Source organism: Ictalurus furcatus, chromosome 21 (assembly GCF_023375685.1).
Source record: "Ictalurus furcatus strain D&B chromosome 21, Billie_1.0, whole genome shotgun sequence".
NCBI classification, from domain to species: domain Eukaryota; kingdom Metazoa; phylum Chordata; class Actinopteri; order Siluriformes; family Ictaluridae; genus Ictalurus; species Ictalurus furcatus.
This window is the reverse complement of record NC_071275.1, coordinates 17,017,203-17,043,348: the sequence shown is the minus strand read 5'-3', so window position 1 is coordinate 17,043,348 and position 26,146 is coordinate 17,017,203. Positions and strand designations below refer to the sequence as shown.

The window sequence follows — 26,146 nt, the reverse complement described above, 5'->3', positions numbered from 1 at the left end:
CCATTTTGTTGTGTTGTGTGTATTTAATGTCCTCTATTGTATTCATAGTACTGTTCCATTGTTTGTATTAATTGCCCTTTCCACTTTATTGTATTTATTCTATTTCATTCTACTGCATACTGGCATATGGCTAGAATAGCAATAAAAAATCTCTAAACTAAACTCTAAAACTCTAAAAACATACCAGATAGACACCGGGATGTCAATCAAATGTACTCCTTCAGTGTGAGGTCCGTAGAAGGAAACAAATTCCACTTCACTATGTAATTGTATATGCTACATATATCAAAATATATTAATGTAGAAATGAAAGCAGCTGTAATCCAGATCACATATTTCAAAATAGTGGGCCTCAAGTCAGTCTGGGATTCCACATTCCTGTCATCATACAGTTAAGAATAACGAGATAGCTATATTTCTCACTGCTCGAGGAAAGAATTTGGGTTAGGGTTAGGGTATATAAGTGATGCTGGTAAGTGTCATTTTGTTGATTGTGGGGGGGAAAAGTGTTACTCTGAGGGTTAGTTCTTTCTTGTTCTCTTTATTATTATTATTATTATTATTATCATTATTATTATTATTATCCCACTTCCGACAGGCTTTAAATCAGGCATTGGACTTCCCATATGTAAAATTCCCCTGGAATTCCTTTGAAGATTGAATTTGAATTCCCTGGAATTGTGAGGCTATAACACTGTGCCATCCTGCCAATGGCAGTGTTATGGCCTAATAATTCCAGGGAAACCTGCCAATGCAATTTTAGGACATCTTATGGGCTTTATTCAAATTTTTATAACGGTGCCATATGCACTTCAAGTGAAATTCTAGACTTTAAGTGTCTTCCACGGCAGTCTAAGTGGGAATGTCCATGTATATTCATGGAGGACCATCTATAACCTATGATTACCATAGCAGTAATTTCCACACCAATACCTCAACCTCACTACAACAATACAGATTAGCATGACGTAGTATGTAAGGAATAAAACATGATAAGGAATGTGTGTTTACCATCTTTACATCTGTTACCACCCCAATCCAATAACGCCATGTCCTGAGTGATTTATTCCTCTTATATCAAGTCTTATAATTGTTTTATGTAGTAAAGAATAACCCGTCATACTTTTGATCCATTTATAGTTACATTTAATGTCTGCAAAACAAGTTCCTGCTGGTGTGGTATAAAAGCTGTTAACTCTACATAAGGCAGTTAAGTAAAACTGAAAGTTTATTTAATTGTAAATGTCGTATATAAAAGCTTATGAATATGTTAAACATACATGAAAAACAATATTGTTTACATTTCATAATTTTTTTTAATACAATTTCTGACCTTAACCTAACAAATTCTTATCAGTTAACTAAATGCTGAAACATGTGGCCTTAAGAGAAGCCATACTGAGTAGTGGTTCTAGTTATGGAGTGCTCAGCACCCTGGTTGCATATTTTTTTTTTTTTTTAAAAAGAAGAAAAAAGAAAAAAGAGAAACAATTTCACTCATATACTCAAGTACACGAAACGCTATACAGACTGGAATCATAAATGAAAGACCTTTGGAAAGTGTGTAGTGTAACATTCCAGAGACGTCAAGTGCACTGTGATTCAATATCATACTAAAATAGTTTACTTTTCAACCTTAAATGGACATATATTGTGGAATTTTGACATTCTTTTATGCAGGACTAGAAGGTATAATAATCAGACTGATGACAACCTACTGGAAAATGGCTGTAAGTGTTTTCCAAATTTGAAATACAGGTATGTAACGGAGGTTTCAGAGGTTCAATGGAAAGGAAAGACTTTCACAACTTTCCAAATGTTATACATGTCATACATTTAAACAGGCATGGGTGCTCATTGGATTGAAACCAATTAATGGAGACTATAGGGTTAAGGGCTGGTAAATATTCATTCATTCATACTTAACATTTCTTCTCATGAACTACTAGCCTACGACTGACGCATATGCATATTCTGTGGATAATTTCCTTTCTCTGTTAATCCTGAGCTGTAGCATACATACAAAGTCCATTACCCTCCATAATACAACCATTTTCATTCTAGTCTATGGAAATTTTTATAGATACACAGACGTACAGCTGTGTAGCTGGTTTGACTCCCTGGCAGTACTTAGGCAAAATTCTCTAGTTTGGAAAGAATTACACAAAATTCCCTAGTTTTTGAGCTTCCTAGGCAGGATCTTCCCATTAACAGGTTTTTGGACCTGGGTGGTATCTTGCTGTGGATGTGGGAGCTCTGGTTCAGGCTCATGAAACTGTTTGAGAAGCACCGTCTGATCCTTGGTCTCCCGTTTGGCCAGCCTCAGCAAACGCTTCAGGTTCTTCACTTTGTCCCTCAGATGGTTGTTGGCTTTCTCAAGAACCTTAACCTTCTGAGAAAGTGTTTTAACCTTCTCCTCTTCCTCAAAGAGAGCTCTCTGCACTGTGGAGCACAGGAGCTGTGAGACAGGAAGAAGAGTAGATGTAAACATTATGTAATAAAAAAAAAAAAAATGAAGCAAGTGAATCACCAAATGTGAACTGCAAATGCTCACATCAACTACAAAATAAACTAACACTACATAGGATTATGTAAACAAAACTGGGCAATTTAAAAACCCAAAGACAAATGGCAGACTATGATGCAAATGATAACTGAATAAAACCCAATGTGTACTTTTATATTAATATAATCACTGACAAGGTGGTGTGATACAGCCCAGCATGAAATGGAGTTACTAGTACCACCCTGAACTTGGTTTTCTATAACAGCACATGTGTTTTATTCCTCTTACACCACAGCAATTGACCAATGCTAACCAAATGTTATTTATTAACGAATAACACATTCTATTTTTTATCCATTACATATAATGTTGTGGAACATCAGCAAAACAAATAAGTTCCTGTTATCGCGTATGTTAAGACAGCTATCAACAGTTGTTTCATCACCAAACTCTCTTTTCTCTCTCTCTCTTGACGTTAATAATAAGAAAAAAAAAACGGCAGTTTGTCATGTTACAGAGAAACTACAAAGCGCAAATCATTGTGTCCTGAAGACTTTCGCATGTTGGAAACCGTAACATTACAGTTCAAACAGGATTTACTGCAAGTTCGGTTGGTAGTATTCAGGATAGGACTTTATGGCTGCTCATTTTGGCTGGCCAATATTCATGCATCTTAACCTAAAACTGAATTTCCATTATGAGGGTTAACCAATATTATGAGATGTCGTTTTTTTGCCTGTGAGGTGCAATTAATGAAATGCTTTTAATAAATGGCATTATTTTATGTTTTAGTGAAATATTTGCAATCCAAATCCCCAGGCAGCTTCATGACATCATGTCTCTAACAGAAATTAAATCTGGAATTATGTCTCAATTTTTATTGCAGTGTTTGCCTTTATAGGCATCAAGGTCATCTGAATACAGCACCTTAAGCACTTTGGTTAGTAAAAGGTTTTATGAATAACTACTGACAGTATTTCTGTTTTACTAAACTAGCATGGGAATTGTGGTATTGTGGGAAATCTTGATGAAGCGAGCAGGTTTTCCTAATTTACATGTATCTGTCTCTAATTATGAACAGTCTTTGTTTGAGTGAGTGCAAGTCACTGCTGGCTTTGATAACCAATTTGACCACAACTATGGCAGCTCTCCCTAATTGTCTGCGGCTACGGAATGTTCCGTACTTCAGGGAAAGCACAGCATCTACACACATTTTTCCAACCTTCTCACAGCCTGATCTAAATGCATCAAAACTGTATTTTGTTTTAACTGGCATTTGTGCAAGAACGAGAATTTAAGAAGTAGAGGATTGAAATTTGGACTTTTTTTTTTGGTAAGTATGGTCATACAATCATGATCGTTCCAGCAGTAATACAGCGCTACTTCCTTTGACCTTTTTAAATTACCTTATGTTTCCAAGCAGCTCAATTAGCATAAAAATACATGCAGCTATTCTGTAAAAATAGACGTAAGACATCTGGTAAAAAGCAGCCAAACATTGTTCAGTTGAAACCACTGCCTGAAACAGGGCTACTATAACATTAAATATTCATTAGATCACTGTAACTGATCAGCAGATAACATTGCTGCACCAGATCAGAGTATGCAGAATGTATTAGTAGAACAGACCACTGTGGTAGCTCAGATTATTATTTCATCATAATTGGTTGAATGAGTACATCAGATTACTACACTAGACTGTGCAGATCAGATTAGTATATAACATCACTGTGCCAGATCAGATTATACTGACTACATTAGTAAAACACCTTACCGCTGTAGATCATAACGTGTAGATAACAGTAGATCACATCACTGTAGTAGATCACATTCATAGATCACATCACAGTGTTAGATCACATTATTTGATCTCAAATCACTGTGATAAATCAGATTATGTAGATCACATTAACACTGTAGATCAGGATGTGTGTATAACATTAGTAGAATACATTACTCTGGTAGCTCAGAACATGTAGATCACATTGGAAGACCACATCAATGTGGTAGATCAGAATGTATAGGAAACATTATTATATAAATATTACTGTAGTAGATCAGAATTTGTAGGTCACCTCAGTAGATCACATCACTGTGGCAGCTCAGAATAGATTGCATTAGTAAATCACATCACTGTGACAACTCAGAATGTGTAGGTCACATCACTGTGGTACAGAAATATGTAGAAATATGTGTCGATCACATTATTTTAATCTCCCATCACTGTGCTAGATCAGAAGCTGTGGATCACATTTGTAGATCACATCACTGTAGTTGATCAGAATGTGCAGATCAGATTCATGGATCACCTCACTGTGGAAGATCACATTATTTGATCACCCATCACTGTGCTAGATAAAATATGTAGATCATATTATGTGATCTCCGATCACTGTGCCAGATCAGAAGGTGTAGATCGCATCACTGTAGTAGATCAGAATGTGCAGACCACATTCATCTAACACATCACTGTGTTAGATCACATTATTGGATCTCACACATAATAATAATGATAATAATAATAATAATAATAATAATAATAATAATATGTTGATCACATTAGTAGATCACATCACTGTGGTAGATGAAAATATTTAGATCACATTAGTAGATCATGTCACTGTGTCTCATCAGAATATGATTACTTTAGTAAATCACATCACTGTGATAACTCAGAATATGTAGGTCACATCACTGTGGTATGTAAAATATGTAGAGCACATCACTGTAGTAGATTGGGCAGACCACATAGATCACATCACTGTTAGATCACATTATTTGATCTCATATATACTACTACTACTACTAATAATAATGATGATAATAATATGTTGATCACATTAGTAGATCACATCACTGTGATGGATCTGGATATGTCAATCACATCAGTAGATCACATCACTATAGTAGTATATAAGGTGTAGATTATATTATTACATCACATCACTGTGGTAGATCACATTATCACATTACTTTACTGTTCTAGAGTAGAATGTGTAGATCACATTAATAATAATAATGACTGTTAAAAATAATAATATCATCTTGCATGGTTTTATGACACCAGTGATATGTAGATGACTGCAGCAGATTAGCATAAATGTTGGCCTTTCATATGCAATTGTTTAATATATACTGCAAATCTAGGTGAAAACATTTTTAGAGTAAGGTGAACTTTAAACCTAGTCTCACATGATGCAATGGCCATTCCTACACTCAGAGATTTCCTTTATAGCTCTATCTGTATTGCAACCATATGGGTTTTTGTGTAGCCATGATGTGAGCTATGATCTGGAGTATTATGATATAAATATGTGACTTGGATAAATGTGAACCATATGTAGGTGGATGAAGCAGTGTGCTTATAGCATTCTGGTCAATGTGTGGTATGGCCAAACTACACAACACCACTATGCAATAACAAAAGTATAGAAGACGATAGACAACAGCTGCATATGTGCACACGTGTATATCTCCGAAACAGTATCTAATTCCCTGTCCCAAACTCAGCTAGGTAACTGTCAATTGTCATACCACTATGCTAGATCAGAATATGTAGCTCACATTAGTAGATCACATCACACTGCTAGCTCAGAATGTAGATCACATTTGCAGATCATTTGCAATGTAGTAGAACAGAATGTGCAGATCACATTCATAGATTACATTACTGTGGTAGATCAAATTATTTGCTCTCATCACAGTGCTAGATCAAAATATGTAAATTACATGAGTAGATCTTGTTGCTGGAGATCAGATTATGTAGATCACATTAACATAATATACCAGGATGTGTAGATAACATTAGTAGAACACATTACTGTGGTAGATCAGAATATGTAGAGCACATTGGTAGATCACACCACTGTGCTAGATCAGAATATGTATGTCAGAAAGTGTAGATCATGTTGTTGTAGTAGATCAGAATGTGCAGATCACATTCATAGACCACATCACTGTGGTAGAGCACATTATTTGATCTCACGTCACTGTGCTATATCAAAATATTAGTAGATCACATCACTGTGGCAGATCACCCGGATGTGGTAGATCAGGATATGTTGATCACTAGTAGATCAGATCAGATCAGAATGTGTAAATTATATTAATACATAACATAACTGTGGTAGAACAGAATTTGTAGATTATATTAGTACATATCACTGTTACAAGGTTTTATGTCAACAGTGATACGTAGATGACTGCGGCAGCTACATTTTTTCTCTCCGAAACTATTGGAGGCCAGTATATTTGTTTCTGCTGTAGACTGAAGACATTTCGGTTTGAGATCAGAAGAATATGAGAAGAGAGTTTAGATTTTCAGCTTTTATTTCCTTGTATTTATATGTAGGTGTTTAACATCATGGAACATAGCACATTTTGTATCAGACAACCAAATTTGTAGGTGAGCAAAAAGGGAGAAACCCCCTGAAACAAACAACACAAATCAACTATAAGAAGAGAAGCCTGGAAAAGCATCATAACAGATGATACCAACAATTTGGTCATGTTAACTAGTCCAGGAAATCCCAAATTCTCGTTTAATATTCATCTTTTGATCTCAAACCCAAATGTCTTTGGTGTAGAGCACAAACAAATGGATCGGCCATGCCGTTCTAATACTTTCTGTATATTGTAAATCTAACTGAAAACTTTTTAGAGTTATCTGAATTTTAAATTTAGTGGTTATACCTATAATCCAAGATTTCCTACATGGCCCTTTCTGTATTGCTACCATCTGGGTTTTTGTGTAGCTATGATGTGAATCTAGAGTATTATGATATAAATATGTGACTTGGATAAATTTGAACCATATGTAGGTGGTTGAAGGAGTGTGCTTGCAGCACTGTGGGTAATGATCAGACTACACAACAACACTGTACGATAATAAAAGTATGGAAGACGACAGACAACACAGCTGCATAAACACACATCTGTATATCAGTGAAGCAGCATCTAATCGCCTGTCTCTCATATAGAGTATATGGACACTGTCCACTGCACTGGAAACAAGGCCTTTTTGTACAAACACAGCTGGGTAATTTTCTGTGCCATGCACTGCTGCTGTGCACCCAATCTGTTCAGTGACCTTCATGACAACCTGTCTCACAGGTATGCAAACATTTCAGAAAACATTCTTTTTAAATAGGAAGCTATTTCCACTGGCGATAGACATTTCTCTGTGCTTATGTACTTTCCCCTCCCTTTTTTTATTAGAAGGACTGTGGAAACGCCATTTGAAACTTAAAAAAGGTAGCAAATACTTTCAGATTTTTGTCATCAGTATCAATTAAAGCAACTTGGACGTGATTAAAAGTTTAAACAAGGGACAAGAGACATGCACTCAAAACTTCCTCAAAACTTGGCTCCGACTTCAACAAAAATATGAATGTAATTACATATGAAAGCAAATGATGTCTGCTGTTCCCCGTCCTTCCATACGATCGCTGATACAAACCGAGACCAACTCATTAACGTAACCTAATCCGCTCTCATTGCTTTGCCATGACAGAAAACTTTCACAAGAGCTCAGGACCAGATTGAACCCAGCTCCCTAGTAAAAAAAAATCCCAAGGTCATTGGAAGGAACACCATGATTTAAAAAAAAGAGGAAAAAAAAGACAGCATAGGACATTAGAGCATGTGGCTTAGTGTTGAGGTAGCAAAGTGATGCTGGTGGATCTGAGATGAAGCGTTGCAAAATTACACAAAAATGCACAACTACAGCATGAACTAATGTAAGCGAAAGAATGCAGGTAAGTGCCTGTAGTATGAGGTTTGAATATATACAGTGCATCCGGAAAGTATTCACAGTGCTTCACTTTTTCCACATTTTGTTATGTGACAGCCTTATTCCAAAATGGATTAAATTCATTATTTTCCTCAAAATTCTACAAACAATACCCCATAATGACAACGTGAAAGAAGTTTGTTTGAAATCTTTGCAAATTTATTAAAAATAAAAAACAAAAAAAGCACATGTACATAAGTATTCACAGCCTTTGCCATGACACTCAAAATTGAGCTCAGGTGCATCCTGTTTCCACTGATCATCCTTGAGATGTTTCTACAACTTGATTGGAGTCCACCTGTGGTAAATTCAGTTGATTGGACATGATTTGGAAAGGCAAACACCTGTCTATATAAGGTCCCACAATTAACAATGCATGTCAGAGCACAAACCAAGCCATGAAGTCCAAGGAATTGTCTGTAGACCTCCGAGACAGGATTGTATCGAGGCACAGATCTGGGGAAGGGTACAGAAACATTTCTGCAGCATTGAAGGTCCCAATGAGCACAGTGGCCTCCATCATCCAAAAACGGAAGAAGTTTGGAACCACCAGGACTCTTCCTAGAGCTGGCCGCCCGGCCAAACTGAGCGATCAGGGAGAAGGGCCTTAGTCAGGGAGGTGACCAAAAACCCGATGGTCACTCTGACAGAGCTCCAGCGTGTCTCTGTGGTGAGGGGAGAACCTTCCAGAAGAACAACCATCTCTGCAGCACTCCACCAATCAGGCCTGTATGGTAGAGTGGCCAGACGGAAGCCACTCCTCAGTAAAAGGCACATGACAGCCTGCCTGGAGTTTGCAAAAGGCACCTGAAGGACTCTCAGACCAAGACAAAGACTGAACTGTTTGGCCTGAATGGCAAGCGTCATGTCTGGAGGAAACCAGGCACCACTCATCACCTGGAGAATACCATCCCTACAGTGAAGCATGGTGGTGGCAGCATCATGCTGTGGGGATGTTTTTCAGCGGCAGGAACTGGGAGACTAGTCAGGATCAAGGGAAAGATGCAGCAATGTACATAGACATCCTTGATGAAAACCTGCTCCAGAGTGCTCTGGACCTCTTCCAACAGGACAATGACCCTAAGCACACAGCCAAGATAACAAAGGAGTGGCTACCGGACAACTCTGTGAATGTCCTTGAGAGGCCCAGCCAGAGCCCAGACTTGAACCCGACTGAACATCTCTGGAGAGATCTGAAAATGGCTGTGCACTGACGCTCCCCATCCAACCTGATGGAGCTTGAGAGGTCCTGCAAAGAAGAATGGGAGAAAAGCCCCAAAATAGGTGTGCCAAGCTTATAGCATCATTCTCAAAAAGACTTGAGGCTGTAATTGGTGCCAAAGGTGCTTCAACAAAGTACTGAGCAAAGGCTGTGAATACTTATGTACATGTGCTTTTTTTGCTTTTTTATTTTTAATAAATTTGCAAAGATTTCAAACAAACTTCTTTCACGTTGTCATTATAAGGTATTGTTTGCAGAATTTTGAGGAAAACAATGAATTTAATCCATTTTGGAATAAGGCTGTAACATAACAAAATGTGGAAAAAGTGAAGCGCTATGAATACTTTCCGGATGCACTGTACGTAACAATGATTTAAGAGAATAACATACTTCTATGAGAAGGGTGGCAGACTCAGATTGATTGTTCATTACTTCAAAAGCTCCACAGACCATGACCCAGACATAAACTGTAAGGTCCCCCCCCCCCCCCCCCCCCTAAAAGCTTTATGGAGTGCCCATGTTGGATCAACATACAACCAGCATGTGATATGTCTCTGCAAGCAAAAGCCACAGGCATGAACATCAGACAAATTCAGAGACTTGAGTTCCACCCTGTCCTGGTTTTGTTAGTCATCTACAACCCACAACCTCTCATTCCTCATCTCGAATAGAAACCTGGTCATGAAAGGATGCTCACACAAGCTCAGGCACATGCATGCGCTCAGAGGTATTGAAGTTAGCATGTTGCATAGAATGCACATCTCACCTGGAATCTGATCAGCAAAGTGTCTTAGAGATTAAACCTTTTTCATGCCTTTAACGAGACATAGAATAGTAAAACTTTATTGGCTATATTGTAATTAATCTACTTAATCAGGCATGTTGTAATAAATTAACTCGAGCATGTCAATGGGAATGCTGATTGAGAAACTGTTGATTTAGGTGCAACTGCTGTTAATATGGATAAAAAAATGATGAAATAATTCACGTGGACAAATTTTGACATTTGCTACTTATATAGCTAGTTCTGCAAACGAACCTTTCTGAACTGAAATATGTTTCTGCATGATTCTCAACGAGAAGTGCAATTCTAGGATTCTGATATTCTAGTAAATTGCATTCAAATGTTCATTCCTACTCCACTGAACGAAGTCCTGCTTACCTCTACATTTATAACCCATGGAAAAATGAATTTACTGCTACCTTTGAAAGAACTGAAAGTTTACAAGGTGAAATTAATCACATCTGGGTCTGTCTCATCACTGGAGGTAAACGTTATTGCGGCATTTAAACACGTGCCTCTTGTTTAAACATGTCGTCTCTTCACTCCACCGATCTCCGTCAATGCTAGCAACGATTTGGAAATAATTGTGCATTCATTTACTCAGTGCTCTTCTGTTATTAAAGTCTTTTTCTTAGGTCATTTAAACCTTTTTAAGTTGTCCACTGTTGTCTATACTGAGTGTGTAAGTGCTCTTCTCTGTTTTGATGATGATGTGAACGTGCAGGAATCTGCTCAGGAATCCAGTATCTGATTACAAATCGAATTAATTAGGCGTATAGTATTTCCATTTCAATGTGGCATTTACTTATCCAAAAACATCATCAAACTGTGAGGAAATCACACTTAGCTAGCAAGGTTTTAGACATTGTAAGAGCGAGACCGCGAAGTGCATTTCAAAGAGTATGTCGAACTCAGTGTGGGATGAGGTAGGAGTAGGCAATTATGGCTTTGAATGATATAGACTCAATTTTCCTGAATGACATGAGATCATCTTAACTAATTAGAGAGACTAGATTATATGTTTAAGGTAAACGTGCATGTGGGTTTTATTATAGCTTTTGTGCTCCAGTGCATTTCATACTCATAATTACGGGGTTGAATGTTTGACAAGGGCTTACCCGGCTGTCCTCCTGCGCCTCCCACTCGGGGGTATACGTGTGGACCTGTGTCCCGGCTGTACAGTTGGAGAACTGGAAGAGGCTGGCAAACATGCGGTGGTTTTCCGGTGTGTCAATGAAAATGGGGTCCTGGAAATTCACTCCATGAGGGATGATGTTATAGTTTTCATCCATCCTTTAAGTGGGTGGGGGGGAAAAAAAAATAGCTTAGACATGGGTGTCAGATCACAATGGTGGAAGTCAACTAATAATACCTATGAGGTAAACATAGGTGTGTGTGTTGTTTGTTCCGTCTCCACAGCAACTGATTTTGTGACTCTCTCATAATGTAGGTCATATGGTAATTCATGCATGTCTATTAAGGATTTTTATTTATTATCATTTTTTACATTTTTTTTATTGGTGGCACACTTTATGAAGAAGAAAATAATCCTAGGCATTATTAACATGATGTCATAACATGTCAAAGCCAATCAGATTATAGTATCTTTCTTCTTTCTTTTTTGGATGTCCATTGAGCTAGCTGTGTATAAATACTGATTTAGTCCCAAGCTGTCCTTTTTAAAGAAACATTTCGCACGCACACCCAAGTAGACTTTCTCAGCATCAGGGAAATGAGGAAAGTCTGTTATCAAAGTTCTTAATGTGGCTGGATAAATATTAATTCCAAAACCATGGTTACATTGGCACAAGATAGAAAAAACGAGAAACTCTTTTTATTTTTCCCTCGATTAAGGTCTGACTCTTTATATTCTTCCTGTGAGTTTTGGCAGGCGGCCATGAACAGACACCGGGAAACTCGCCCTACATTTGTGTGTCTCTATGTGTGTGTGTGTGTGTGTGTGCTCTGTATGATGACAAGGATGACAGTGTAATCATTAAGAAATGCACTAAAAAAAGATAAGCATATGGTTTTCCTATTCAGGTCATTTGCTAATATTGAACCACAAACATATTAGTGTGAGCTCTGTACAAATACGATCAAATGTGCTTACTTTTAGGAAAATGTATGACGTTTTTTTTTGCGACAGTTAAATCTGTACTGTCTTACTTTGTCCTTGGCAGATGACATCTTACCTCAACTGAGAAAAATGAAGCATACTGTGAGATCTAATTGTCATGTTCAGTATCGGTATCATCTGTGTTTCTGTTCGACATACTTTGAAAATATTTTCAGAGAAACTCTTTATTCTGTGGTATGAGCAGCCATGCATGGTCTATTCATAAATCAGCTATCAAATACAATGGAGTCCAAAAGGTATCACTTTCCAGTCCACCTGACGCACATGTGACTAAGTGACTATGTGTGTGTGTTTGCTAGAAATGTTTATGCATCCGGATCCTGTTTGAGCTCTGGAGGAGCATCAAAAGCTCTAAGGTTATAGCTTAATGTTTTTAAAGTCAGTAATCCATAGTTTGGTTGGCAAAAGCTCAGACTGAATCCCAAATGAATCCATAGTTATATACAGAGTTTGGTCTTCAGCCAATTGAACTTGAGTCTTGCAGGCTTCTGGGTCGTTCAATGCTAGATTCATACATTTGCTAATTATTTAAGGAATAAAACACTTGAGGGTATACTATTATAGGAAAATAACGAATGGACATTATTTATTATGTTTCCTCTTATACCACAGCTATTTGCCAATAATTATTATTTATTAATAATTAAAGAATGACATCGTACCTTTTATGCTTTTATTTTTCACATTTAATGCTGTGGAATGTACACAAAACAAGTTCCTGTTATCAACTATGGCACCTGTAAACCTTTATTCTCTCAAGAGCTTCACACAAAACAAAAAAAGTAAAAAAACAACAACAAAAAAAACCCCCACAAAACGTTAACATGTTAACGACCCCATAAAGTGTAAACTCCTTCAATCCGGAAGACTCTGACATGGTGGAAAACTTAAAAAGCTTTAAACAAGACCTCTGACTGCTACAAAGCGCTGACACTGGAGACTCCTTCCAAAAATGCTACAGTGTATACACAGTCGGGTCCAAAAATATACGGTCAGTGACACAATTTGTGCCTCTGTACACCACAACAATGGATTTGAAATGAAGCAATCAAGATGTGACTGAAGTGTAGACTTTCAGCTGTAATTCAAGGAGATTAACAAAAATAGTGCATTAACCATTTATGAATTACAGCTATATTTTTTATGAATTACCCTCCATTTTCGCAGGCTCAAAAATAATTGGACAAACGAAAATAATTATAAATATTAGGACTATTTTTAATACTTAGATGCAAATATTTTGCAGTCAATGACTGCTTGAAGTCTGGAACCCATGGACATCACTAAATGTGGAGTTTCCTCCCTTGGATTGCTTTGCCAGGCCTTTACTGCAGCCACCTTCAGTTGCTGCTTGTTTGTGGGTCTTTCTGAATTCAATTTTGTCTTCAGTAAGTGAAAAGTATGTTCGATTAGGTTGAGGTCAGGTGACTGACTCGACCTTAAGAACATTTCATTTCTTTGCCTTAAGAAGTTCTTGGGTTGCTTTCGTGGTATGTACTATAAAGCACCATCTTATCAGTTTTGTAGCGTTTGACTGAATCTGAGCAGAAAGTATAGCTCTGTACACTTGCTGCTACTTCTATCAGCTTCTGTGATCATCACATCATCAATAAACACCAGTGACCCAGTTCCATTGGCAGCTATACATGCCCATGCCATAACACTGCCTCCATCATTTTGGACAGATAATATGGTATGCGTTGGATCATGACCCCTTACTTTCCTTCTATATACTCTTCTCTTCTGTTATGTTACTCTTGGATTTGTCTGTCCAAAGAATCTTGTTCCTGAAGGTTTTCTAGCAACGTATAATCTGGCCTTTCTGTTCTTGAGTGTTACCAGTGGTTTGCAGCTTGATATAAATCCTCTGTATTTACATTCATGAAAGCGTCTCTTGATTGTAGACTTTGACAATGATACGTCTACCTCCTCGAGAGTGTTCTTGACTTGGCTAGATGTTTTGAAGAGGCTTTTCTTCACCAAGGAAAGAATTCTGTGCTCAGCCACTTTAATTATCTTCCATGGTCTTCCAGGCTTTTTGGTGTTGCTGAACTCGCCAGTGCATTCCTTCTTTCTAAGAATGACCAAATTGTTGATTTTTACCACTCCTATGTGGGGTGTCCATCTTGCTATCCCTATTAGAACAAGCACATGAATATAAACCTTGAAAGCACTGAATCAATATTACAACTTCTAAAATGAACTGATAAGCTACATTAAACATGGCTATGATGTGTAAAAAGTCAAGATGATACCTAGGTTTAAAATTTGTTCCTACTCTTAACATGAGAAATATGTGTCAGAGCATGTGCCATTGATTTACTCTGAATAAAGACACGTGGAAGGGGCTGTAAGAATTCTCACATGACTCACTTACAAAAAAAAAGGTTCTAGACATTGTGAGCCAAATTATCTTGACAGACAACAGTTGAAAAGCTCAAGTACAAATACATCTGTTTGTAGAACAATTTGAAAGATAGAGGATGCTGAAAGAGAAAGACTTCTTAACGTTGATTAAAGAACTAAATTCTTCAGTTAGGGATGTTCAGTGTCTTTGTGAATGGTAAGTATTCAGTAAGCATATGCCTTATTAGAAGAGAAAGTTGGGTCGCCAATGGGGTTTGGATGTATTTAATGTTTTGATAAGATGCCACTGGACTGGATTTTTGGTCTGCAGCTTGGTGTAATCACCATCTGTATTACATATGCTGCAAAGGATGATGACAAAATGTGTTGCGTGACAAATAATATTGTTTACTTAAATCCTGCTTTTTCCTTTCCAAAATCTATTAGAGTTTCACAAACCTAATTCCATGAATGCTAGATTGAAAACTGTCTTTTCAGGTATGCGCTGGTAAAGAACTCTTCCTGATGCGGGTCATGGCCTCAAATTCCCTTAAAACTCTCAATCATCACTCCCAATGACCTTGCACCCTGCTATATATATATATATATATATATATATATATATATATATATATATATATATATTTCCTCTTGGAAAGTCCTGCCAGGTTAAAAGTTGTTTATCTGAGCATCCATGCTGATTCGATTAACATTTCCACGCTGTGCCTCTCTGGCTTCTACACTTTTTTGATGGTTTCACTTGTGAGATTTGTCCTGTCAAACTCAATCCAGCTGGATGCTTAGGTCAGTGTTTGGCATTTTAGTTCACACACACACACACACACACACACACACACACACACACACAATATTTTAGACATTACAAATGTAATTGGCTGCTCAGTTGTTCATTATTTATTAAGGCATGGTTATTCCACAGTGCTACTGAATTCTCCAATCTGATAGGTCAGAAAGTGTTGATCAATTTTCTGAAACAGCAACCCTGACAGTAGTGCTTGGTTTAATTCAGATCAGATCATTCGATCATTGGCGACATTTGTATATAAGTCTCAAAATAAGACCCAAAGAAATGTCAATGCCAGTAAAGAACAGCAACAATACTATCAATTTATGGTTAGCGTTAGGCTTTTGAACTGTGTGTATATCAGAAGAGGCATGACTACCAAATTCTTTAAGGTTCAATGCAAGAGTCATTTTTAGATAAGGGAAAAAACATGAGTCTTAACAGCCTATGCAATATATTATTGTTTCAATAATGAATAAGATTGCTCTGTGAATAAACTTAGTTGAGTTACCATGATGACCATACCAAGACAAAGCCACCCTAAAATCTAAATCTGCCCACAATTTAAACTTCCAGGACACCTTTTATCCCGCAGTCATGGTGGAGTTCTTGTCCAACCTGAAGCAGAGTTGAATGTTTAGCTGTCCAGAACATACATATGTCTCATTCTGGAGGTATACTCCCCCCCTTCTATCTCTTGGGTCCCATCTGGAGCACCATGTCTGGTGATTGATTGGTGGCAGGCTTTGCCAACTGAAGTTTGGAGTGTTTCAGGAAATGAAGAACCCAAGAGATCGAGAGAGAGGGAGAGATGGAAATCTTTCCACACTGGTTTGCTGATTCAGCGCCGACATGGCCTTAATGGGGTGAAATGTTGAAAACAATGCATTGTTTTATTCAACGAGTTCACCCCCTTCCTTTAAAACTCCTTGGAAAGGGTTCTGTGTACAAGAACGGTATGTAGAGTAACTTTGAGAAGCCCTTGGGTCTTCTCCACTATCTCACTAAAGAAAAGCATCCCTTTGGACTGTCTGATTGTTTACACTACATGACCCTTTCAGATTCAAGGGGGAATCGAGAATACGAAAGATCAAGAGTGCCTTTGTGGTCTCCTTATGATATCAGAACATGGATGATTAAGAGGTCACAATATAATATGCATTCCTTGGACTTAAATCTCTGTTGATCTTGGGCTGGAACTCAAGTGCAAACCTGGGATTTAGCTGTGTGACCAAGCTCACCATAAAGAAAGGAGGAATTGCTTGAAGAACAACCAGAGAACCTGGCTCCAAGGCTAGTTTGGCTGAGAGAAAGTGGTTCATGCATTACTCTGTCAAAAATAATGAGTAAAACAGTTGTCATTTCAGTCCTCTTACCACATCGGCCCCCAAGGTTTTACTTGGCTGAGGGCTTGGCTATGGGTTTGCCGGAGGTGATGTGGCTTGGAATTCCTTTGATGGAGGTATAAAGCAAGTGCAGTGTTTGTTATCTGCAAGGTGTTGAAAATGCAGGGGATCTTAACCTGCCTGCACAAGCCTGTTTGTTTAAACGCAATTATTTGATGTAGCTTGGGTGGTGGTTGAGTGGCACAAACATTATGATGCGGGTACGAAAGCTTATTGCATAGATTCTTCCCCAGGAAAGACAAGCAATTGACTAAAACATGGGACTTTGGTTCGTACTCATTATACCACTGATTACAAGCATTTCAATTGAGTCCTGCCAATTCTAAGCTTGACTTAGACTCTAAAGCCAAATCCTGCAGTGCCTGCTCAGCTTAATTCAAACCACCAGAAACATTACGATGGAAAATATGACATCAGATTATATTTGTGCTTCCTCTTGATGCAATTCCTTGTTTTGTGAAGCCTTTAGGCTGTCAGGAGCTGCTTGTACTCTGTTATTAAATTAACCGGAATGCCACAGATATTTTCTTTTTACTGTGCTCTTTATGATCGTGAAAGGATCTATATTAATGTGTCCCTTATCTTTATGACATCCAGGGGAAGTTATTTTAAATTGATCCAGCTGTTATAGTCAGGCTAGAAACTTTGCTTCATCCCAAAACTACCAGTTCTGTGTATACAGAGCAAAAAACACAGCAGTTGTCAAAATCAAGCGGGAGGCCAGGTTTAAGGTCCTGCTTCTATGGCTTAGTGCTTCCTGTAGATACAATGACGGGTGATCAAAGAAGAAATCTGAGCCGCTATTACTGTATCTACTCTGGATTGTTTTTGTTGCATTTCTGCAATTTCGGACCAACTGAGAAAATAAATCCCCCCCCCACAGTGTCACCTGTTGCTCTCATATGACGATTTATACAGAACCTTCATGCCTTGCTGACATACTAACCTGATTTAAGTTCTATGAACATGCTACAGTTACATAGTTTAATTGCAGGGATAAAATACCTAACAGTACAGCACATTTGGAGAATGCATCAGCATTTCCTTAATGACTTGAATACTTGGCTTCCATGAATCTGAAGTCACACAGCCGACTGAGATTTTCATGTTATATTAATGTGAAACATTGGATGTTTCACATACAGCTGTTTTTCATGCACATCGAGCACAGCTGCATTTTTACACTCAAATCAAATGGCTGATAAGCTTCAGTAATTTCAATATGTGTTTGCCATAAAAAACAATGGAGAAGTTTGAGAGACACTAGGCAGACTGTTACATGTGGGAGAGAAGTATCACTCACTTTGAATTATTGGACCTTTGAGTGGATCTACGATGCTGAACACAACAAAACAGTCTGGTTGTTAAGATACACAAATATCCACTGACAAAATGTACATCATTTCCAACAAGCCTGTGAGAACTGAATCACTATAGCTATGACTGAAGACCTAAAGGAATAACTTGCATATACTTGGTTTCTTTCTGTCTCTTCTAGAGATGTTTATAGATGTTTGCTCTCTTAATCCAATTAATACACTCTATAAGGCATAACAAGGTTCTTTGGCTTGGTTCTTTGGCTTGTTCCCCTGTGGGTAGAACTTTACAACAGAGAGTTCCTCTTTCATGAAAGGTCCAAGTAGAATCTTTTGAAGATTACAATCTCTAACCAGCCAAAGAACACTTGAAGAACTCCTTTTTTTTTCTCCTAGGTATATATAGAGTCAAATTTTGCATTGCACAAACTGATAATTCCTATGTAAGGAGCACAAAACATACATAAAAACACTCAAGTATCCTTCCCACTATGATTCTTTCTGTTTTCATTTAAAAAATAGTCCAGGTTGAAGCTTTTGAGAAGCATAGAACCAAAAGCCATCTAAAGAACACAGGAGGAAGCCTTATTTCTAGGTGGATAGTATGGAGTTACTGACCACTGACCATCAGTCAAATCAGCATTGCACAAACTGTTAATTCCCCAGACAAGGATCCATATAAGGAACACAAAACATACATTAACAAGCAAAAATTTCCTCCCACACCCTCTTTTGTCTTCTTTTCAATTGTGAAAATGGCCCATTTAGAACATGTAGAGAAGGGTAAAAACATTAAACATTCAAATAAACCTTGAGGAACTCCTTATTTCTAGGCAGGGGTCACTACTGGTCAATGGTGGTGATCTTAGTACATTTGGGAAATATCCTTCACACCCTCTCTCTATGTTTGTATCCAGGAAATGGGCCAAGTAGAACCCTTTCAGAAAGGTAGAACCATTTCCCATTCAAAGAACCCTTGAGGAACTCTTATTTCTAGATAGGGGTCACTAATGGTCAATGGACATCAGACAGAGCATTGCACAAACTGATAATTTCCCTGATAAGAATGCATATGAGGAGCACAAAACATACTTTAGAACACTCAAATATCCTTTCCATCCTCTCTTTCCAAGTTTCTATCAAGGAAATGGCCCATAGAAGACCCCTTCAAGAATGGTAGTACAATCAACCATCCAAAGAACCCTTCAGGAACGCTTTTTCCATGTAGGTATATCTAATGGATAATGTGCATCATTCAAAGCTTTGCACAAAACTAATGATTCCCATGACAAGAACCCATATAAGCAGCACAAAATATAAAGTCAGTCAAATAGCCCTTCCTGACTCTCTCTCTCTACATTTCCATTTAGGAAATGGTAGAACCATTTGAAAAGGGTAGAAATATTGAATATTCAAATAACCTTTGAGGAACCTTTCTGGAAAGGTATTTTAATCAATGGCACAAACATATAAGCATTGCACAAACATATAAGTATCATGATGGAACCCCACACAAAAGAACAACACCTTCTTCATCTTCATCTTCCCTCTCTCTTCACTCCCTTCCAGCATCAGGCGGGCTGGTCATACTCCCACACAGCTGCTTCAGTTTAGTTGCTTGACCTCCTGTCACTTCTCTGCCTGTTGGATCGCAGTCACTCTAAACAAACCAAACCTCATGCTGGCCAGATACAACTAATTAATGCTGATATATGCTGTACTCCAACAATGGGGTATGGGTTCTCAACTTCAATCATAGAGGCTCTCTGTACTGCAGAGTTTCAAGTTTTCACTAACACACCCGATCCAACTTACAGGGGACGTCATGATTAGCTCATGACTTAGGTTAGGTGTGCTTGGAAGCAGGGAAAACCTGACACTGTGCAGGGAAGTGGGGTCCAGTTACTAGATTTGTGAACCCCTGCATTACAGTACAGTCAATTGTAGTGAAATATCATTATGGAACTTTTCCAGACTATATGGGTTGAGTGCTTCAAGTGGGGAAAAAAAAATCCAGTCATGGCGTTCCTCAGCCCTGCAGAACTTTGGATTCAATCTTACACTAAAGAAATACTATGTTATGTACAATGTTTTTCTGTATTGTGAAAAGAACAGAAAAAGGGTTTAAACTGTCTAGGGAAATTGCTGTTCACATTTCATCAATAAACCAAAAATATGTGCCCAAGTACTGCATATTCAAACTACTGTTTGAATCCAACAATAAAGGTTTTATAATGAAACAGACATGTCTTACCGGCGCTGTTATTTTATCTGACTTCCCAACACATTATCAATTTCAGTTATCTACATTTTTACTACAGTGGTTACCCATGGCCATAAATCCCTCCCTCTGGAAAAGTAGTCCCACCTTTCAAAAAGATGAATTCTACAGATTTAGTGCACGAAAGTTTACTGACATTCGAACAACTGCCCCTAGACTTCCATTATAAGTGTGCTTCCAGATTCATGTTCATTCCTCAGGGAAACTTTTTGAACTTCATGTCTCTGGTGAATGAACATACACTGTAGATGCGATAGAGATTAAGCTGAGAAATGCTGGAGTATTCCTTTAACACACCTGATTCAACTCATCTGTTCATTATTAACACTTCCACAAATATGACTAGATTAAATATATTTGGCGCACACAAAACTATAGTTTGACACTTGTGGTGTCTATCTAACGACTCATGAACAAGACCAATATAACAGGAATCTGGAGAACCCTTGGTCTCCCATCAGCTCCTCTTTATGTCATTAATCCATGACTCCCCCAAAGACTTTCATTATGAACTTGTTGAAATTCTCATCTGTAGTAGCATAAATTGACCCGGACTATAGATGTGGTAGATTAAGAGATTAAGTTGAGAGACGCTGCAGAATTCCTTTAAAACACCTGATTCAACTCATCAGCTAATTATTAAGGCTTCCACAAATGTTTGTAGAGCTGTGGCTCACAGAGCACCACACTTGTCTGAGCAATTGTAAAATCTATCTATGGAGCATCAAGCTTTTGATGTGATTCCATGCAAAACCTGTAAACTATACATGAAAAGTTGGATCATGAATGTGAAACACGTGCGCAATGGACTGGCACTGGACATATTTTGCTATCTGGAGTCCCCTTGGTTCCTGGTCTAGAACACCTTTATTGCACTCTGACATCATATCTTTTCTTTACCTCAAAAAGAAGTAGTAGTTGTTATTCTCCACCACGCTGTATGAGTAGCATGGAAAGTAGCCGAGTCCGGTGACGTTGAAGCGCGAGCCGGCGGGCACCTCCAGCATGCTGCCCCACGCCTGGTCGCACAGCAGCTCGATCTCAGCCGAGAAGAAGAGCCCGGTTTCGTGCTGCCATGGCAGGTAGTTATACGCGCCTGCGTGCGCGTCCTCGTGAACAGCGAGCACCCTGGCGAAAACGATGATCTCGGCCAGCTCCGCGCGGCACGCTTCTGTCTGCGGTCTCCAGTCATGGGGAAGCTGGCATCCGCGCGCCGCGATCACGCACAGCGCGAGCAGAGACACGAACGCCGCAAGAGCACGCATCGCGAGGAACCGTGTCCAGGGCGCGCGAGCCTCCAAAAGCAGCCCTAATACTCGAAACCAGGTCTAATTACAGCATGCATCCATGTGCATGGAAACGCTTTGTGGGTGAAGAAAGTTATTGCAACAAAGATGTCACAGTGTAACGTTTTAACCTACAACATCAGTGCATGTGTGTATGTGTGTGTGGCTGAATGCTGATTTCAAACTGCTGCTTTTCTTTTCTCCATCCTGTTCCGTGATGTGCATTACGCACGGCTCGTTTGGACTCTGGGTTGCCAGATCTGATTTACAATCTCAATTCCAACACAGGTTTATAACCCGCCCCGGTTCACTACACTAGACTATATCCCAGACCACAATGTGAGCTAACTTTGACAAATGCATTAATGAACCAACCAAACACACAAAACACAGTAAGCGAAATGAATCCAGTGCGTCTTTGCATGCCAAGCTGCTTGCTACTGTAAAACTGCATTTGATTTTATCATGCATGCATTTTCTTACACTTCTGCAATACATAAGTAAAAAGCAATGACGTAATACACGACAACATTCATGAAACACTCTCCTAAATATAAATGTCTGTGTTTAAGAACTCAGTGTGTGCTCAGTTTCTGTGCAACTCTCAAGGCCATTCATTCCAGATGTGTGAACAATCCGAACAAAAGCGTTATGATGACCACCCATCATATCATGTAGGTTTATATTCGATTTTAAACTGAGATTAGGGCTAGGTTTTATAAAACTTAAGAGATACCTTGAATTAGTGTGGTGCATTTACATGAATAAACAGAAAGTGAGGGAGACGGTTAAAAGTCCTGTTTTATAATGACATGGGGGCAAAAAAAAGTGGCACCATGTAAACATCTTGAGAGTTGTAAAGAGAGGTCTGTTCCTTGCTACTAAATGAGCAGACATATAAGGACATTATTTGATTAGCTTTAGAGTTCCTCTAGTCAAGGAATTTGGCCAAAATACACGATATGGCCAAATGTTTGTGGACACCTGACGATCACACCCACGTGTGGTTCTTCCCTGTTGCCACTGACACTGTTGGTGCAAAGTCGGAAGCACACAATTGTATAATATGTAATTGTTTGCTGTAGCATTACAGCTTCTCTTCACTGGAATTAAGAGGCTCAAAGATGTTCCAGCATGACAGTGCCCCTGTGCACAAAGTGAGCTCCATGAAGACATGGTTTGCCCAGGTTGGAGTAGAAGAATTCAAGTGTCCTGCACAAAACGTTTACCTCAACCCCAATGGACACCTTTGTGATGAACTGGAACGTCGACTGTACCCCAGGACTCCTCACCCAACATCAGTGCCTGACCTCAAAAATGCTCTTGTGTTTGAATGAGCAAATACCCACAGCCATGCTCCAAAATCTAGTGGAAAGCCTTCCCGGGAGAGTGGAGGTTATTATGACAGCAAAGGGGGACTAAATTTAAATCCCAAAACCTTCTGCTATCTAGTAAAGAGTGGTTGTGTCCCACTTTCTACAGGTAGTAGGCTGGACAAAGCTTGGCTCAATGCCTTTAGAAATGAATGAGATATTTCTCTTCGGGAAAGAGGTTAAAACTATACACTCTATACATTGATCAATACTGTAAGATGGCCACATTATTGTTGTTCAAGTCTCACACGTAATCACACAACCCTGGATATAAGTAAGCTACTATTAATAACATTTAAAAAAAAGAAGAAAAAAAAGGGTCGACATCTCCAAACGTAGCACTGTGCAATGCAGAATTCAGTATTGCAGTATTGGAACATAATGTGGTGGTGCTCCACCTCTTTTCATTTTGTCCCTCCTCAGTTAGTTATAATTGGCCTTCCTGATGATGTGAATCAGGTTTGTTTGGAGCAGGGGGTCAGGGCTGGAGCAGGACCTGGCACCACGAAACATTCATCACTAAAAGTTGTGGGCTAATCAGATTTACCAACTGGCAAATCAGTCAAAATGTAGGCGTAAATTCGGCTGTACATTTTCACTTAACATGACTGGGCAAGCATAGTTTAGCCATGAAGTCTCTGAGGAATGTTGTCTGTTAGTACTTCAACCTTTGACACATGACTTTCTGGCCATACATAGTACTGGAGACTGTGGAGTAAACAACAAAACAACAACAACAGCAACAACAACAACAACAACACACACACACACACACACACACACACACACATGAGAGAAGCTCAGATTTGAACCTCATGTTAAGCAATGAGAGCTGCTTGAAGGGTCACTACTGTTCCTTGTTTACTCCCAAGGCTAATTAGGTAATACTAAAAAAAACACCTGCATGTCTGGGAAAAGTGTGAGTTATTCATATTATGGATGTGTTTAGGATTTAAATATTAGTCCTCATACCCCCCCCCCCCCCCCCCCCCTTTACACCACCAGCAAATAAAGACATTCCCCAAGGATGGGAATTATTGATGCTAACAATACTAATGAGCGCTCTTGGGTGGCCAGGAGAATTTTTCTTTTTGTTAAACATTTTACTGCCATCTAGTGGTGTTTAATCAGTTCAAAGAAATGTTCTTTGTTGCTGGGGTGGTACCAGCAAGAGGACAGGATTGTGGATGTTTTGTACCTTTAATATACTTTTATAGAATTTATCCTTAAGGTCCAGTTCTGTAACATAAATTATTATGAAAGGTTTCCAAGTAAAATCCAGGTTCATATTAAAACATGTCAGCTTGATGGTACCACCCCAGTGACAAGAAAAGGTCCATTTTGGTTTATTTCTGAGACTCCTTTATTGTATTTATCCACATTAAATTAAATGTAATAGTTGTAAGTGTCTATATACTGTAGGCATTTATTTAGGTATAACATTACAAGAATGCTTAATAGATCAATTCCATAGGATTGCATATGCATTGCTTAGTAAAGCTAATTCAACTAGAAGTAGTAGACCTAGTAGTCAAATACAATTTCCTTATCAGGTGCAGTATAGTATAAAGGCAGGGCTGTTTCTAGTTACAGTATAAGCAACTGCTTAAGGCCCCCAAGCCACTAGGTGGCCCTGTAAGAATGCAATATAACTGCAATGTACTTCAGTAAAAAAATAGTGGATGTATTAGAAATTTAAAAAATCCACATACCCCCTCAGCACAGATTTATACATTATTTATTCTTTACACTTTTTTTTTTTTTGATTATTATTCCTGAACTATCCATTCACAAAGCACACTACATGTTTGGCCGAGCTGGTAAATAACTATAAGAAATAATTAATAAATATAATAACTTTGATAATGGTGGGTTGTGATTTCCACCACTGTAACAAAATAACAATAAAAATGAAAAACAAACAAATACGGTCCCCTGTATACAGTGCCCTACACTAATATTGCCACCCTTGGTAAATATGAGCAAAGAATCCTGAAAAATTGTCTTTATTGTTTAACCTTTTGATCTTTTTTTCAAAAAAAATTCACAAACATACTCTGCTCTCATGGATATCAATCAATTGCAATCACAGCACAGGTTTATAAAAATAAATCTTTGTTAAATATAGGTGTGCAAGAATTATTGGCACCCCTATGAATTCATATGAGAAAAATATATTTGAAGTATATTCCCATTGTTATTTTACATTCTTTTTAGTACACCTGGGTGACTAGGAACAGGAAATTGTTCAACCATGACTTCCTGTTTCACAGGGGTATAAATATGAAGTAACACATAGTCCAAATTCCCTTAGTCATTCATAACAATGGGTAAGACCAAGAAATATAGCTGTGATGTGCGGCAAAAGGTTGTTGAGCTTCACAAAATGGGAAGTGGCTATAAGAAAATAGCACAAGCATTGAAAATGCCCATTTCCACCATCAGGGCAATAATTAAGAAGTTCCAGTCCACTGGAATTGTTATGAATCAACCTGGAATTGGTCGTATATTTATATCGTCTCAAAGCACTGTGAAGAGGATGGTTCGAGTGGCCAAAAAATCTCCAAGGATCACAGCTGGAGAATTGCAGAAGTTAGTTGTGTCTTGAGATCAGAAAGTCTCCAAAACTACAATCTGAAGTCACCTACATCACCACAAGTTGTTTGGAAGTGTATCAAGAAAAAAGCCTCTACTCTCATCCAAAAACAAACTCGAGTGTCTTCAGTTTGCCAGACACTACTGAAATGGGATCGGGTCTATGGTCAGATGAAACCAAAATAGAGCTTTTTGGTAATAAACACCAGAGGTGGTTTTGGTGCACGCAGAGAGGTAGCCATATGGAAAAGTACCTCATGCCCACGGTTAAATATGGTGGTGGCTCTTTAATGTT

At 38.4% G+C, this 26,146-nt stretch overlaps 1 protein-coding gene across 1 annotated transcript; it reads right to left on the bottom strand.

Moving 5' to 3' along the window:
- Positions 1-1,215: 1,215 nt before the first annotated feature.
- ccdc3b (coiled-coil domain containing 3b) lies at positions 1,216-22,520 on the bottom strand. Its single transcript, XM_053653447.1, has 3 exons — positions 21,498-22,520; positions 11,422-11,596; positions 1,216-2,458 (listed from the first exon to the last, which is right to left on the bottom strand). Exons 1-3 carry the CDS (start codon positions 21,860-21,862, stop codon positions 2,174-2,176), a joined length of 825 nt encoding a protein of 274 aa, XP_053509422.1. The 5' UTR covers positions 21,863-22,520; the 3' UTR covers positions 1,216-2,173.
- Positions 22,521-26,146: the final 3,626 nt, after the last annotated feature.

Coding starts and splice junctions, on each gene's coding strand:
- ccdc3b (XM_053653447.1), bottom strand. CDS start 21,862: ATGCGTGCTCTTGCGGCGTTCGTGTCTCTGCTCGCGCTGTGCGTGATC. Junction 11,597..21,497: donor AACTACTACTTCTTTTTGAG/GTAAAGAAAAGA, acceptor ACCCACTTAAAG/GATGGATGAAAACTATAACA. Junction 2,459..11,421: donor AGGCGCAGGAGGACAGCCGG/GTAAGCCCTTGT, acceptor CCTGTCTCACAG/CTCCTGTGCTCCACAGTGCA.